Genomic DNA, 17849 nt, shown 5'->3' with positions numbered 1-17849 from the left:
TGATTAAAATTCAGACCCTCTGACTGTGACAGTCCAGGCAGTAAAATGGAAACTGCAAATTGAGATTGTCTTTAATTGACCTGCATCCAAATTCTTCAAGGATCTGTTGTTAAGTCCACTACTTTGGGAAATGTGCCCTAGTGAAAAAAAAAAGGACAAAAATAGACACTTCTAAGAGTTTACTAAATTCAGTGAGATGAAAAGAAATTCCTAGCACCAACTAGGTGCTTTAGGACAGTGTGATTTGATATTTTTCCCCACACCCTGTCCTGATTTTTGTAGCGGTTATAGTATTGTAAGACAAAGGAGATTCATGGAACTTTAACTTGAGGGCAGGCAGTATAACTATTGGCCTTTTTCCAGTGACTCCTGGTCTTCGGTTTCTTTTTACTTCTCATGTTCACGTGGACTTGACCCAGCCCCCGGGCTTTAGCCAGGCACAATGTAATTATGCATTGTTCGGATGAAGATCTCTTGAGGGCATCCACCTCAGGCTTCAATCGTGGGGCCATAGCTTCTGAGCCCAGGTCAGCTTTCTACAAACTTCCTGCTCCAGACAGCGTTTAATTGGTGTCTATGGAAAGAGTCCAGCTACCAGGATAATCGTTCTCTCTATTATGAGAACCTTCAGTATCCACACTGATTTTGATTCTTCTCTCTGAACCCTATACTTACTTGCCTCTGGATTTAATCTCCACAGACTCCTGCTGGGGGGCAGAGGGGTGTGACTTCTTATCTTTTATTGAGCTGAAGTCAGTGTCAGTTTATTAGGCTGACAGTCCCTGCTCTCCCACTTATTAGATGTGTGACCTCAAAAAATCGCGAAACCTACCTGAGCCCTGTGTTTCCTCACCTGTATGATCAGGATAATAAGAAAAGCTACCCTATGGAGTTGATGTCTCAGTCAATTTGGATACTATATGTGAAAACTCTTCATAACCTATAAAGAAATGCACAGATGCAATGTTAATATAATCAAGATCACAGTTGTAGTAGATGCTAGATTTTTGATGAAGACACTGTTTCTGCTTCTAAGACACAGATCTTTCCATTGGAGAAAATAATTCATGAGCCCAACAAAATGTAATAACGTAGTAGAGAGGCAATGAAATTTCAGACACTTAAGGCTTTAGACTCTGGAATCTGACAGACCAAGGTGTAGACTGCCATTTACTAACAATGGAACGTTGGTACAGTATTAAGTCATCTGAACTTCATTTTTCCAATTGACATGGTGGAGATAAAATGATACCCACCATCGGAAAAATCAGTAAAAGAACATACATGCCACTGTTAGCACATAGTAAGAAGTCAAGCACAGGCTCCTTATCAGACAGATTTCGAAACCAATGATTTCTCAATTAACAGAAAAAGTTAAAATAAGGAACGCTAAAATGTATGCAATGCTGCACATATATAAACACAATTTATTTTAACTTAAAAAATATAAATATATATTTCTTGGCAAGCCTTTTGAAGTCGGGCCAAAATCTTTTTTGAGGGTGTTTGTATAATATATTCCATTTGATGTTTTCCTGGCTTTCTTGCATAAACCACACCGGTAATTATAGTATAGTATACTATAGTATAGTATAGTATACTATATATACTATATATAGTATAGTATAGTATAGTAATTATAGTATAGTATTTCCAACTTTGGTTTATTCAGAGTGGAGCAGTAGTTTACAGACTCTCAAGAAGCAACACCTAAACGTCTGTAGGTTTTTATGAACCCTCCCAGTCTTCTCCAGGTACTTCTCCTTTATTTAAGTGGGTGGCAATTCTTTCATCAACTGGTCTTTATAGAATTTTCCCACAGAATGAGTTCCCACAGAAAAAAGCTCGCATTTCATTGATTTATTTGACTTTTTTTAATTTCAAAAAGTTTAATTTTTTAATCGCTTTGGAAGAAAGGAGAGCGATAGTTAAATGGCATACTTAAAGCTAATTTGCTTACATCTTTAGTGTTTAAGCCAATACAATTTATAAGCTAATATTATTTCTCATCCTAGACATTTTTATGCTTTTGTGTAGCGTTTTACAATTATTGTCCAAACACAAAAATAGAGATCTAAACATACTTTTCATAAAGTAGAAGACACATTCCTAGAATACTTTGGTCTCAGGAACATAATAGCAAATACAACTGGCATAAGCAGGTTTGGGAACAAACAAAACGACTCTTGGTAAATGTGCTTGTTACTTGGAGGGACCAGAAGCACGTGGGCTTTGTAGGAGGGTAACCGACCCGCCATGACTATTCAGTGTGCCAAGAGCATCACACATCACTCTGATCAGATGGAAGGGAGAGTGTCAGTTGTGTGCCAAGTCACTACAGGCAGGTCAATTTCAGGAGCTTGTCCTGAGACAGCAGCTCTTATTCCTACTAACTCGCCATGATAATAATAGTTAATGTATAATAACTATTTATTATGTACCAGGCACAGCTTTAAATGCCTTACATAATTTACTCACTGAATCCTTACAACAACCCTGTAAAATAGATGCTGTTATGCTTCCCATTGTATAAACATGGAATTTGAATAGCAGTAAAGGTAAGAAAGGAGAGAAATGTATTCCTGTCGGGAAGACTCTAGGAATCGCCTTTTCTCTTTGCCTGGATTGTTCTGTTCATCCTTTAAATTTCAGATCAAATCCTCAGTTCTTAGTGATGCTTGTCCTGGCACACTGGACCAGGTTGCACTGTCAACAGTATGTCTTTACTGCATCCTGCGTGGAAGTTTCTTCTACCCCCGGCACGTTTGCAATTGTGTGTTTAATCCTAGATTCCCCCTACTTGACGACAGATTCTGTGAGGGCAGGGACTCTGTTTTTCTTGTTCACCAGTGTATCCCCCCAACCCCCGCAGTAACAGGTAGAGTGCCTGGCATAGAAGGACACAGCATTTGCTGAACTGAAGTGACGGACCATTTGAGACGGAAGTTGAGGGATGATGATGCTTTGAACTTGGGGTAGAGAGAATGTCCTGTGTTGACATGAGCTTTACCACAGATCTGTGGGTTAAGGCAGTGGTTCTCAAACTGGCGCGGGCATCACAGTCACCAGGAGGGCCTTTTGAACACAGATGGCTGGACCCCACCCCAAGGTTTCTGATTCCTTATGTAGATCTGGGTTGGGTCCCAGGTCCCAGGTGATACTGATATGGCTGGTCTGGGGACCGAACTAACCTTGGATTAGAAGCCTCTCTTCACTGCCATAAATATGTTCTCATCTCACAGTATGTGCACTTGGTCAAAACCAGGCAAAAGTTAGTTCCCTTGAGGGAACTGATAGGATATTGGGAAGGGGTGAAGGGATGGGGGGAGGGGAGGAAGTGGTGTCTTTGATTGAATAAGTTTAGGAAATGTTGAATTAAAAAAATAATTAAATAGAGAAGGGGTCATATGCATTTTTTAAAAAAACTTGTTTGGCCATAGAACCATTCTTTTTGAATTCTTTTTAAGGGATTGGGTTCCTCAGCTCACAGCCTTGGAAAAGAATGATTTACTCCAGGTTAAGAGGCAATGACCCAGGTTATTTGGTGTGCTACCACAGCTTGTGATTTCCTGACAATAGAGATCCTCATCCTTCAGCCAGACTTCTTCGAGTTGAGTTTCCAACACCTCTGCTTAAACAGATGCTAATGGCTCTGTATCCCAGCATGTAGAACTGCTGCTGAGAGGTGGCAAGACTGCTAACCAGCAGCGGCCAAAATAACAGCAGGAAGGTACTCAGTCTCTGGTATAATTAGGGAATAAATTTACCTCATTTGGCTTAGATATATTCCCAATTCTAAAAAGTAAACTATTACTAAGACAAATGTATAAGACAGATACCTTACGTATAGATTATTTTATTTTGCAAAGGGCTGATTGTTATAATAACCTGGGGGTTGGGCGGAGCTAGAACAAGGATTAGACTCCCCATGTACAGGTGAGAAAACTAAGGCTTACAGAAATTAATGACTGGTCCAACATTATGAAATAATACCCCTTCTTCTGTTGCCATCCTATATAAGCATAGCCCTTTGTTCTTGTCAAAGAATATATACCTTAATATTTATACTGAATCTTCATTTATCCATGCATTCCTTCATCCAGCAGATATTTAGTGATCACCTACTAAGTGCCAGGCGTTATGCATGAGGTCTTGGTAGATGATGAATAAGACAGGGGTGCCTCCGTTTACAGAGATCTTGAGCTCTAGCAGGTAAAAGAAAACCAGCACAGGACTGGGCCTCTGCACCTGTGCTTTACCTTAGGAATCTGAAGCTCAGGAAGGTTAAATAGCCTAAAATTACAAAATCATAAAATGTCGTGGCTGTCAGGGAACCTAAAAGATCATCTAATCGATTCCTGTCATTTTATTAAAGAATAAAATAGAACAGAGTGTGTCTTGGCCAGAGTAACTATATTGGTTTTGTATTGTTCTGTAACACATTACCACACATTTAGAGGCTGAAAGCAACATGCATTTATTATCCTTCAGTTTCCATGGGTCGGGAGGCTGGGCCTGGTATAGCTGGATCTTCTGCTGATGTCTCACAAGCAGAAACGAAGATGTCGAGAACCCACTTCAAAGCTCAGTCTGGTTGTTGGCAGAATTCACTTCTTTATGGTTATAGGACTGAGGTCACTTTTTCCTTGCTGGTCATTGGCCAGAGTTCACTCTTAGCTCCTAGAGGCTATTCTCCAGTCCTGGTACATGGATCACTCCATCTTCAAAGGAACAGAGGTCCAGCAAGTCTTTCTCAGGCTTTGGATCTCTCTCAATTCTCTTTCTGCCAACGGCCAGAGAAAACTCTCTGCTTTCAAAGGGACACCTCTAATTAAATTAGGTTCACCTAGATAATCTCAGTATCTTTACATCAACTGTGCCAAATAACAGGACACAGTCTTGGGAGTGATCTCTCACCACATCCACAGGTCCTGGGGGTTAGAGCCTGGAATCTTGGGGAGGGAGGACATTTTTCAAGTTCTGCCTGGTACAGTTACATAGCTTGGTAGTAATGGAAGGAGGAAGAGAGATCCTGAGTTCTCTCTGGGGGCTCATGGTATATAATAGTTTGAATATCTATTGCTGTTTAACAAACTGACCCAAATTTAGGGCCTTAAAGCACCAATCATTATATTATGCTCATGATCTATGAGTCGGAAATTTGTGCCCGAATTGGCTGGGCGATTCTTCTGTCCACATGAGGTGACGCGAAGTCACTCATTGCTATTTAGGTGGCAGCTGGGCTGAGTTGGAGGTTCTAAGAGAGCTTCACTCGCATATCTGGTTCCTTAGCAGAGGTGAGCAAAAGGCTGGGCTCAGCTGGGCAGCTCTCTCTCTTCAGGGTCCCTTCATGTGGTCTCTTCAGCAAGGTGGTCAGCCTGCTTGTAAGTGGCCTCAGAGCTCTAAGGGGGGAGTTTTCCAAGAGACAAGAAGTAGAGGCTGCTGCTGAGTCCATAAACTAAGTGAATCACTTCTGCCTTAACTGTATTGGTCAAAGGAGTGGTGGAATCTGCCCAGATTCAAGGGAGGGGAACAGAGATCTCCTGTCTATGGGAGGGGTGTCAAAGGATCCGTGGCCACCCGCCGTACATTGTGGGTTTGTCATTTGTTTATTTTTCCATTGTGATACATTTTAGTACAGAGGTTCGTGCACTCTTCAGAGACCTTATGAAGAAATATCTTGTAATACAAAATTGCCCTTTTGAACCTTTGTCAATCAAGACAGAGTTTGTTTTAGCGGATTTATCGTATGGCTTATGCCCCTTGCAACATGCTTCGGCCTAGGTACGTGTTTTGTTGTTGTTCTTATTGTCTTGTTTTGTTTTCTTGGAAGCTGGTTAAAGGGAGAGAATATTCCATGATATAAGTTTTATTATTTGGTGGGGATGCCAGAAGTGGGAAGGAAGGGGTTTCTGCCCGTTGCAGAGAATTCCAATCATGGATTCATCTCAAGCATGCACTCTGGAATGCAAACATAACCATCAGACCCACTGTGAGAAGAACCTGAACCAAAGTCCCATTGATCACCTGACCCCCCCCCATAAACACCTATGCTGATTAGTAGACCGCAGTGACATTTTGTGTCTCCTAGAAATACTATCAGTTCAAAGCCAGTGTCCAGTAATCCTTGAAAAGTATGAATATTTCCTTTCCCCCAATGCACAGTCACCCAGGTAAAGGGCTGTCGGTCCCCTTGGGAGAGGTTGGGGAAAGATGAACGGTCTACATTTGTGGCTGTGTGCAGGGTCCTTCCTTCCTCAAGGGAAAGATTCTGCCTCTGGCTTTCCAGGTACTAGTTGTGTGACCTCAGGCAAGTCACATAAGCTCTGTTTCCCGTGGACTAAGCCTTGTCTAGGCATCATTCCACTCCGGAATTCTGAAAATCTGCCACGCTAAACACGCAGACAGCTCCACCTACCAGAGTTAATTGCTACTTTGACAGTCCCTGACCTACTGATGTGTGTGTGTGTGCGTGCACGTGCACGCACAGGTGCACGCACCCTGGGAGGAGGTGGCAAATTCATGGCAAGGACCTATTCTGAGTGTGTACTAAATTGTCCTATTGAGGAAGAGGTACAAGCCAACAGATAACCCTGGGCTAGCTCGGGGTAGCCTGCTGTCAGTCACAGAATCCTAGAAGTACCCTCCCAACCATGGGGCAATGAAGCTTTTCACTAAGAATATCTTGTGCATTTCTTTTCTATTTACGGAGGTTAAGAAGGCAGTAAGTCCTAACCCCATGGCAACCCAAGGATGCACAGTCAGGGTGAGGGGCAGGGAGCTGCGTGTCGGCAGCTGAGCTTCACCATGAGTGATGTGCAGGGTTTGTTCAGCTCAGCGCTACCAGGGATGTCTCCATGCCCATCCCTGTTTGTCACTGTACATCTGTAGCAAGTAGGGAATTGACTCCCTTGGTTGATGTAAGGCAAGAAAATAAGTCTCTCCAGACCCTTTTTGTTGCTTTTAGATTTTCAGGGTTTTTTTCCTTCCCTGGGGCTCAGAAGTGGCTTCTTGTTCAGAAAAAAATCTAGAGGCTTAGAGGATTGAGTCAGAAATAGAACTAATTTCTTAAAATTTCTGTAGCTCTTTATCCTCTTTAGCACCATTTCCCTATGCTCCTGCCCACCTCCACCCTCCAAATCGACCAACAAACTCACATCCGGGTGAGTTGTAATCTTAGTGATGGGACAGCTCACTGGTGACCTTCAGGAAGTCACGTCACCTCTCTGAGCCCAGTTTTTCATATCCTTAAAAATCCTTGATACCCCTCAACCCAACCTATGACACAGAAAAGTCGTGAAGATCTAAATCAGAGAACCAAACAGAAGAGCTTTAGAAAGTTTAAAAGTGATATAAAAATGTAGCATATTGCTGCCTTAATAGTGTTTTTCTGGTTGTTTTAAAGGACGATTTTTTGGGGTAAATGTTTTATGGAAGTGTTAGAGATATGTAGCAAGTGAAAATATCGTTAAGTGTACAGCAAGATGAATTTTCGCAGAATGAATTCCCACATGTAACCAGCGCTTAGATCAAAGAACAGGGCGTTATTAGCGGTGCAGAAACCCACTGTGTCCTCTTCCGATACCATCAGCCTTCTCTTCCAGGGAATTATGCCTCTCATGGCTCCACACACGGTAGCTCAGTTTTTCCTCTCGTTGTGCAGTGTGGCCCCTTTGGTATCTGGCTGTTTTCACCTTTCATTCTTCCGTGAGATTCCTTCATATTGTTTTGTGTGGTTTTGGCATATTCATTCTCAAGAGTATTCCGCTGTGTTTCTAGACGTCCATTCTGCTGCGGTGGTCACTTGCACAGTCTTCAGGCTGGGGCTGTGGCGGAGTGCTGCTGTCTCCCACACGCCTTTGAGTGAACGTCTATGTGCATTTTTGTTGGGTGTCTGCTAGGGAGGGGATCGCTCAGCTTTACAGATACTTCAGTAGTTAATTCCACTTTCCAAACTTGCTGAACGAATGATCTCTCTTGCAGGTAGCATAGAAGAGTTTTGATTGTTCCACATCCTTGCCCATACTTAGTGTTTCTCATCCTTTTTATTTTTATTTCAGCCATCCTGCTGCAGAGGTATCCCATCGCAGTTTTAATTGGCGCGGTCCTGATGACTAATGACGGGGAGTTTCATGTGCTTGTTAGCCTATTGAATATCCTCTTTTATGACATGCCCGTTCATGTCATCGTTATCAGTTGCCTACTTTCTTGTTTGGTCCTTTTTTTTTTTTCTGGGACAAATCACATTTATTAGACAGTTTAGTGAGAACCTTCTGAAGAAAAATATAAGTTGTGATAATTGCATCTACTCTGGTTTAAAGAGACCCAGGAAGGAGTGGCAAACTCAGGCAGCATGAAATGCCTTTGACTAGCCCAGCATCCAGCCAATGTAGGAGTTATTTATGTACTATAAGTATAGTCTTTGGGTAAAGATATTGCAAATATATTTTCTAACTAACCCTTCTAACTAAGGGTTGTCTTTTCACTCTTTGAATGGTATCTTTTGATTCATGTGTTTTAATCCTAATATATCCCTATTAATCAACATGTTTTTTCCCTTTATGGTGAGCTGTGTTAAGAAATCTTTGACTACTCCAATGTCATAGGGATGCTCCTCTGTGTTTTCTTCTAAAAGGTGTTTTGTTGATGTTATTATTTTACTTTTCACATTTAGATCTGCAATCCATCTGTTAATGATTCTGGGGTATAGAAGAGATTAAGTATCAATGAGAGTTTTGTTGTTGTTGCTGTTTTAATATCAATATTCAATGGACCCAACAATATTTATTGAATTCTTCCCCTGGATTTTTAAATCTATACTTATTTCAAAGGGACCATTTTCTTTGGGAGCTCAAGAGGAGCACAATAGTTTGTTTTCATGAGAGACAATGTGTACCTACCTATGTTAGAAGCTCTACATACATTATCTTATCTGATCTTCAAAACAGTCCTGCAAGTAATGTATTATTATTCCATTCTGTAGTTGAGGAAACTGAAGCTTAGAAAGGACAAGCAATTAGCTCAAGGTTAAGTAATGAGCGGAGCTCTGATTCAATACCCCATCTTTTCTGACTCCAAAGCCCACATCTAGCTCTTTCTTCAAGCATCATGGTGACAGCGTTCATTAGAACTGTGGAGGGTGAGTGACAGGGAGACTAGGACATTAAGCTATAATCAACTGGGCTGTTGTAGTAACTGAGAGGAATATTTTTACCTGAGAGGAATATAAAACACAGTTTTCCTTTGCCCTCAGTAATAATTATAGTTAATGGTCAATCACAGATAGCTTCCTTTCACTGCGAACCTCCCAGGAGCTTCACGTATCTGATTCTTGTTCTGAAGTTAAAGTGTAAGGTAGGTGTTACCTTTCCCATTTGACAGATAAAGAAACTGAGGATCAAAGAGGTGAAGTGATTTATCCAAGGTCAAATATCCACAACAAAATAGTGGTAGAGCAGATCCAGCATTTCCTTAACTGACTCCCATGTCTGTTAACTGGCTCACCCCCCGTCACTGCCCAGATCATTGATCTAGATGACCACCACTGTGCTTCAGGGTGAGGTCCGTTACACCTGGTTAGCCCCTTCTCACTCTCTCACCTTTGGTCTGTATGTCATTCTCCTGCCTGACTTCCGCCCAGGAAGAATAAAACTCTCTGGCAGCTCTCCACCTGGGAGCTTCCTGCCGCTTTTAGCATTTCTGTCAGCCCTAAAGAAGCTTCTGGATCCTTCCTCCTTACCCTCAGCACATCCATGCCCCAAAGCAAAATGCTGAATTTGAACATGTAGCTGATGTTGCCTGTCACCTCCTTCCAGACACAGAGCTATGTAATTTGCAAAAATTGTTTCATAATCCTCCCCAGTTAAACTCCTGACAACCTAATTTAAAGGTTCCATCGGGTTTTCTCTTTGCTGCTCTTCCCCTCCCCCCTTCTACCCTCTGCCTCTGCCCTCCACCAATAAGACCTATTGCCTTCATTCCACAGTTCCAAACCAGAAAGCATCTTCATCGTGGCAAGGGACCACAAAATTCTTCTTTGGGTTTTTTCTTCCATCGCTATGAGCTGTTCCATGAGGCTCTTTGACATTATGTGAAGAACTATCAGAAGGAAGGAAAACAAACTATTAAGTCAATGATAGAAACTCAAGGAGGGGAATGATTAAAGCTAAATATGAATCTGCGGAAAATGAACACAGACTGGGTCTGATGGCCAGTTATAATTTACCCTAGCACATCCATAAATCGAGGCTTCCTTCAGTAGAGCCCCAAGCATTCTGACACCATTGATATATTCATCTTGTATCAGCACTATTCCTGTAACACACACACAACAGAGTCATACACAGCACACCCCCTAAACAGTGCATCATCGGAAACCTAAAAACAACTGTTTGTCTTCCCAGTCCAGCACTAGTCTCTGGTCTATAGAGTACACAATTTGTAGAGTCTTAGGAATTAATAGAAGAATGATTGATTCAGAACTCTGATTTCATTTTTTAAACTTTCCTCTCCCTTTTAAATAAACACTCCTGGTAGGCAAATGGGACTTACGGATTATAGTTTTCTATTTTAGCCTAAATCTGTTCCCCCCCTTCTCCTTGGCACTCGATTCCTATGATCTTCCCTAAAATGCCACTGGCCTGGCACTGCATTCCTGTCTTGGGCAAAACCTCCAATTAAAATCAGCAGGAAGTTTGCTTGAATTAGGAATCCCAGCCTGGGCTTCCCACCAGGTGGTTCCGAAAGGGAGGCGTGCCCTGTTGAAAGCACTGATGGGAAGCCCTGGGTGGCATAGCCTCTGTCCTCCAAATGATGAGCGACTCCAGCTGTGTCACCAGGAGGCCTGTCAGGTCGCCAGAAAATCCTGGCTGAGGCAAAGACAGAGCCTGCAGGGGAGCAGCAGAGGTGTCCCCATGGCCCGGAGCCTAGCTTCTCCTCCAGCCTGGGTTTGAGAGTGTAGGAAAAGTACAGCGGGGAATGGAGGGAACACAGGGTTTGGATCCAGAAATCCTGAGTTCTGCTCTACGTCCATGCTGTGTGACCATGGGAAAGTCACAGTCCCTCTCTGGTCTTTCATGCCCTCTCTTCATCTCAAAGGAGTCCTATCTCATGGGGCTGATGTAAGGATAAAGGCTGACTGCCATGATATAGAAAGCACTCAAGAAACATTGATCCCCCACCTAAGCAGCTAACTCTCAATGTTCAGGTCTCAACATGAGGGAGATGGGCTGGATATTTCCAAGGCTGCTTCTCGGAGGTTTTCTGCTTCTGTGGTCCAAGTAGCTTCATGTATAACCTCTGTGGGAGCCTACTTACCAGGCCCCAGGGTTTTCCAGCTTTAGGAATAAAAATGCAGCTTCCTGCCCTCCCCTCACCCCTGTTCCCCCCACCCCTCCCATCATAATGAACTGCAATCCCATCCAGCAGAAAGATGCTGATTTGGATGTATTGGAGTTCAGCTTTGGCTGCAAAGAGAAGATGCTTTGGATCCCCAGGGACAGAGAAAAGCATCTGAAATCGCGGTCCTCACTGCCACACACTGAATGCCTTGCAGTGGGTCTGCGTCAGCCCTCTGTGAAAACTGCCCCCGCCCCATCTCTCTGGAGCTGGCCTATTAAGCCGCTCCTCTGTTGCCAGAGCTGAGGTGGGCTGTCACCAGCCAGCCTGGGAAATGGTATTTATAGACCGCGTTCCCGCTTACCCCTGGTCCCCAGCCTCTCCCTGAGCACTTGTCGGTGAGCTCCAATTATCTGTGAATGGAGGAGAGGGATCCTGGCAGGTCCAGGGGAAGCAAGGAGTGTGATAATAGGCCCTTCACACATTCAAAGTTTCAGTATTTTTCCATTATTTCAATATATTTCTCTTCTTGTGGACTGCTTCCTCCTTCTTGCTGGCTTTGTCGTTATAATTTTACGTTGTGGTACGTCGGAAAGTGCACTGGTGCTGCAGTTAGAGAACTTGGTATTTGAATGTGGACTGACTCTGTGATGTCAGACAATTTAGCCCACTTGTCAAGGCCTCACTCTCTTCACCTGTGCTGTGGACGGTTCTCCATGCTGCTCTGGGAGAGCTCTGGCACAACGCCTGGTACACAGTGAGCGCTCGGTGGTTGTGAGCCATTGATTCCTTGGCTGATTTAAGGTGCTGCATGCCTTCCAGCGTGGCAGGGTTTCTGAATATCAGCAGTTACTACCCAGAGCACTTGCTGGAGATGGAGAAGGTGTAGGAGATTGCCCTGATTGAGGTGGACTCCTCATTATCAGAAGTTGCTTGTGCTAAGGACAAGCATGCAAAAAACTGGGACGAGCTTGTTTTGTCTGGTTTTGCTCTTCTCTTCAAAATGAAGGACTGAAATCTAAGGAACGTTCACTGACCTTGGGAATCGGGGCTCACCAATAACATTGCTCTCCGTCTGACCCCCACCCCCCTTTCAGAAAAGGATGGTTTGCCCTCCCGTGGCCCTGGGAGCTACGACGCATGAAGGCTTGCCTGAGTGTCTTCGTTTCCATCCTGCCCACACTAATTTCATCCCGTCACCGTTCCCCTCTCCAGCCCTCCTCGTCCACAGCCCCCGTCTGCTCACCTGGGTCGGGCTCCCTGTTTCCCCCTCCACCTCCATCACTGAGGCCGTTCCTTCTCTCCTCACGCTTCCCCAGTCCCCATCTCTCTCCTCCATTCTTTCTCCTCTCCCTGGGCCTCGCGCTCCCAGCCCCCCTCCCCGTGCCCCGCCTCTTAGTCCTCTCGCAGTATCATTAATGCCTTCTTTGATACAGCCCACAACCTCACGATTATTCTGGGGTCAGGAGATGCAGGTGCCAGGCAGTTCTCTGCTGCGCCTCAGAGGGCCTCTGTCCCCAGTCCCTCCTGCTCGACGGGGCTGGAATCCTAATTGGCCACTCGGCCTTTTGCTTGTGGCAGCCTCACCGGGAACTTGCATCTTCCTCTTTTCCTCACTGAGAATGCTGAGAGCTCAGCCACAATGAGGCATTGATTCAAGGAGTGGGGGGATGCGGTCCTGACAAAGGGTCCCAATGATGAGACACGAGAAAGGGGGCGCTCTACGGGGTTATAGAATGCCTTGCAGATGGGAACAGAGGAGCTGTAAATGGGGTACTGTCCTGTCACTTGGAGAGGGAGTGACGGGGCAAGTGTGGGCCATTTGAAAGAGGCATTTTGAAATGACGCTCTTGTCAGATGGAACCACACGCAATCAGAGACGTGTGGCGTGCCCCTGCGGCTCACAAAAATATCAGATGACTCATAGCCGATATTCAGTCAATGCTCTGGTTGGGGAGCTGGGAGCCGCACGGCTCATTATCATTCCAGCTTCGTCTCCTGAAGGCTGGGCCCGCTGCTGTTCTCCAGGCTGTAATGGGATTGGTCCCACGAAGCAGAGAGCGGGGAGGCCTGGAGCTGTGCGGGTGCAAGGTATTGAAAACTAATTCTGCAGTTCGGGAGAGAGAAGAGGAGTTTGTTTGTTTGTTTGTTTTTTAAGTGATAAATAAGAAAAATATTAATTTTTGTCTGTTCATTCATTCAGGAAACATTTATTTAGAGCCAGGCTCTGAGCTAGATGCTCAGGGAAGGAGGGGTCCCCTCTCTCCAGCCTTAGAGCCTGGAGGGGAAACTGACCAAAAAACCAGGGGTTTCAATACAGTGTTTTGAATGTTATGAGGGAGGTTTCATTGCCAAAGCCAGGATCGTTCTGTGAAGTTAAAAGGCAGAGCTGTTTCAAAGAGCGCTCTAATTATTCCTCCGCTTTCTCTCAGCCGATAAGCACCTCCTTTAAAGCACAGCATCCTGGGAAGCCGTTTCAACAGTATCCATTTCCAAATGTCCCAAGTAACCACACGGTTTCCCTCCAACCCCAGAGGGATAGTGAAATCCCTGAGAGTGTCTCAATGCCTTCAAAGGAAGAGCTTATTCTCTGGGATGAGAGTACTTCTTATTACCTTTTTAATAATTGGTCTATGCCAGGCTCTGTGCTCAATGCTTTAAATACACCGTCTCATTCAATCCTCTCCCTCACTGCCTAAGATGGGCTTCATTATTCTCTTTTTAGATATGGATACTGAGGTTCAAAGACACGAAGTATCTTGTTCCTGGTTACAGAACTGAGCCTCGAACTCAGTTCTGCTTGGGCCAACACACATGCTTTTCAATATCAGGCGGTACTGCCTACCTCATGGTTCTTGGGCTTGGTGACTGTGGCTTGGCAGTGGAAATGACAGAATAGGTAGATCGCTAGCACTTCCTGCCAGACGCAGTACAATGCAAAAGGGCTTCCATTTCCAGTTTTCAAAAATGCGGATCAGGAGCCACTGCCGCCACGGTCATCATCATCGTCAACATCACCACAGCACGTGAGAGCCTTAAGAAAGGCTTCCTTGACTCTTGTTTGAAGAGCTACGAGCCAGGAGATTCCTCTACTCACTCATTGTATGATTTCACCTCTGAGCTTCTCTTACCATGTCTAGAAAGTGGAGCTGAGAGTCCCTTGGCAGGAATAACAAGAACTAACTTTTATGGAGTCCCTAACACCTACCAAGTTAGGGACAAAGACTTCACAAAACAATTCATGCCATCCTCACCACAGCCCGGTGTGGGGGGAATTCCCTGGGCTCAGGAGTGGACGTGCCAGGATTTGAAGCGATCTCGGACTGACCTCAAGCCCCAGGCTATTTTGGGGATGTGGTTGTGAAGCTCAAGTGAGGAAATGGGAGTGAATGTACCCTGTGCAGGGTAAAAAGTGCTAGACACATGTAAGGGATTATTTGTAGCGTGGAAGAGGGGACTTGCACAGAAATGAGGAAAGATGAGAGGCCACTAAGCTGACTGTCTTACATCTTTTTACCTATTCTTCTGTTGCTTCTTATCTGATCTAGTATGTACCTTCACTGGAATGTTTCAGAGGCTGGAATGTGCGGACAGGCTTGGGTTTGTTTATAAACGTGTTGAGGGGCTGTGGAGAGGGGGGCCTAGAGGTACATGTTGTGATGGAAATTTCACTGACCTGAGAGTTTGGAGCTCTGGAAAACATGGGGGAAATAACATCTTTCTTACCTGTTCTGAAAAGCTACTAGGAGGATCACATAAGACCATAAATATGGAAGCACTTCCTGATCTCCAGAGTAATATAAAATATAATTTGTTTTTGTTGAAGTTTTTGGATGTTATATAACCTCATGGGAGGAATCTGTGAAGAGGGTTGAAACACCTGGCGCAGGTTAAAAGCATTAACCCCTAAATTCTTCTTATTGCCGGTCTTTTACAATCTGTTGTCATCCGGCAGGGGTTTTTGAGTTCATATGCTTTAATTTTCTGAATCAAACTTCTGCGGGACGAATGAGTAATACAATTATAGAGCTGCAAGGGCTTCAAAGAACATTCACTCCAACCCCTTCCCTTTACAGATGAGGACACTGAACATTAGAAGGGTAGAGTACAAGGTCGAGTAGCTGCTCTGTGGCACTACCAGGAACTACAGTGTAGTTCTTGTAGTACTATCATAGGTGCCCTTCCTATGATAACTGTTCTACCCAGTCCTTTCATTCTTTGGGCAGCTCCACTTTGCATTAGCAGTTGGATAAGCATAGCCCCACTTTGCATTACTAGCTGGACAACCACAAGCCCACCCATGATGGTTAACATTCTCCATCTCACCTCTACCCCTCAGGACAATTCAGCAGTGGCTTGCAAGGGTCCAGTCGCTTCTCTACTGCAATGAGAACGGGTTTTGGGGAACCTTCCTGGAGAGCCAGAGGAGCTGCGTGTGCCACGGCAGCACCACGCTGTGCCAGCGCCCCATCCCCTGCATCATCGGAGGGAACAACAGCTGTGCCATGTGCAGCCTGGCCAACATCTCGCTCTGCGGCTCCTGCAACAAGGGCTACAAGCTGTATCGAGGCCGCTGCGAACCACAGAACGTGGACTCGGAGCGGAGCGAGCAGTTCATCAGCTTCGAGACCGACCTGGACTTCCAGGACCTGGAGCTAAAGTACCTGTTGCAGAAGATGGACTCGCGCCTCTACGTCCACACCACCTTCATCAGCAACGAGATCCGTCTCGACACCTTCTTTGACCCCCGGTGGCGCAAGCGCATGTCCCTCACTCTCAAGAGCAACAAGAACCGCATGGACTTCATCCACATGGTGATCGGCATGTCCATGCGCATCTGCCAGATGCGCAACAGCAGCCTGGACCCCATGTTCTTCGTCTACATCAACCCCTTCAGCGGGAGCCACTCGGAGGGCTGGAACATGCCCTTCGGGGAGTTCGGCTACCCGCGCTGGGAGAAGATCCGTCTCCAGAACAGCCAGTGCTACAACTGGACCCTCCTGCTGGGCAATCGGTGGAAAACGTTTTTTGAGACGGTCCACATCTACCTACGTAGTCGGACTCGGCTACCTACCCTCCTACGGAATGAGACTGGCCAGGGCCCTGTGGACCTGTCCGATCCCTCCAAGAGGCAGTTCTACATCAAGATCTCGGATGTGCAGGTGTTCGGGTACAGCCTGAGGTTCAACGCCGACCTCCTCCGCAGCGCCGTGCAGCAGGTCAACCAGTCCTACACGCAGGGCGGCCAGTTCTACTCCTCTTCGTCTGTGATGCTCCTCTTGTTAGATATTCGGGACCGAATCAATCGCCTGGCCCCCCCTGTGGCCCCGGGGAAGCCCCAGCTGGACTTGTTCTCGTGTATGCTGAAACACCGCCTGAAACTGACCAACAGCGAGATCATCAGGGTGAACCACGCGCTGGACCTCTACAACACCGAGATCCTCAAACAGTCAGACCAGATGACAGCCAAGCTCTGTTAACCTGGACTCTTTGCCACAGGACGTTCCCTTTTGTTGTACAAACAGAACAGAACCAAGCAAAGCAAAACAAACACAAATTTGTAAAATGTAATTAATTAATATTCAAAGGAAAGGAGGAAAAATCTTCATTCGTTGGAAACGAAAACATTCTAGCAACTGTATAAAACCGTTGGGCATGTTTGTTATTTCTATACTCTGTCGTGAAGAAGGGTCTCAGCCTTGGGAGGGGCTTGGAGGGAGTTGCTTCTTAGGCCTCAGGTGCTGTATTGAGGGGGGAGATGAGAGAGAGCATATGCAATGAATTGTAAAGATCTCTGCTGTGCAGGTGCTAAGATTAAACACTAAAAAGAAAGATATATGTAATGTACAACCGACACTGCCATTTTTCCTTGTGGGAGGAAATGGACATAGATAAAGAAGATATTTCTTCGGTTATGATTTCTTTCCTCTTTATCCTTAATTCCTTGTGGTTCTTTTGATTCATTTGCACAGAAGGGTGGGGATGCAATGACAATTCTGTCTCACCCAGATAGCTTCTTTCACGCTGCATAAACTGAAGCTAATCGAAGCTGGGCAATAGGTGGGACTGGGGGAGAGAGGCATTCACATAATCACAGGGTGTTCAAAACAGTAAGGAACCTTGGATATCAGCTTAGTGACCTCCTTGATTCAGTTTGGGAAATAGCCTCAGAGAGAAATGGCAGCCCTTGGCTACACATGGTTACTGCCTGAATAGCGATTTGAGCCCTGCCTTCTGACTCCGTCTAAATCATGCTGGCCACTTGTGTGTTTACTCCGACTAAACTGCCAAGGGATGAGGGTTTCTCAGTCTCAGGTTGTTGTGATAGTTCTTTTTCTTTAATCAAGAAACCCCTTTTACCTACCATCTCCAAAAAGAAATGATGTCAGATTTCCTAGAAATGCTTTTCATATTAAACTTTAGTTTGACGAAAAATCAATAACCAAAATAAAATAGGGTAGGTTTTGATATTGCATTGGTCTGCCAGGCTGACTTCCCCAGGTAGGTATCTA

The 17849-nt window shown here is 45.0% G+C and overlaps 1 protein-coding gene across 1 annotated transcript in view; it reads left to right on the top strand.

Annotated features, from left to right (window-relative positions):
* Positions 1-17164, top strand: part of BRINP1 (BMP/retinoic acid inducible neural specific 1) — a 65464-nt gene extending 48300 nt beyond the window's left edge. Inside the window, exon 7 of the mRNA XM_073806939.1 lies at positions 15677-17164. Within this exon, the coding sequence (XP_073663040.1) occupies positions 15677-16817 (1141 nt within the window). The 3' untranslated portion in view covers positions 16818-17164. The remainder of the gene's footprint in view (positions 1-15676) is intronic.
* Positions 17165-17849: the final 685 nt, after the last annotated feature.

The sequence above is a fragment of the Tursiops truncatus genome, chromosome 6, assembly GCF_011762595.2.
Source record: "Tursiops truncatus isolate mTurTru1 chromosome 6, mTurTru1.mat.Y, whole genome shotgun sequence".
Classification (NCBI taxonomy): domain Eukaryota; kingdom Metazoa; phylum Chordata; class Mammalia; order Artiodactyla; family Delphinidae; genus Tursiops; species Tursiops truncatus.
Note: the sequence above shows the minus strand (reverse complement) of the source record. Positions and strands in the feature narration are given on the sequence as shown.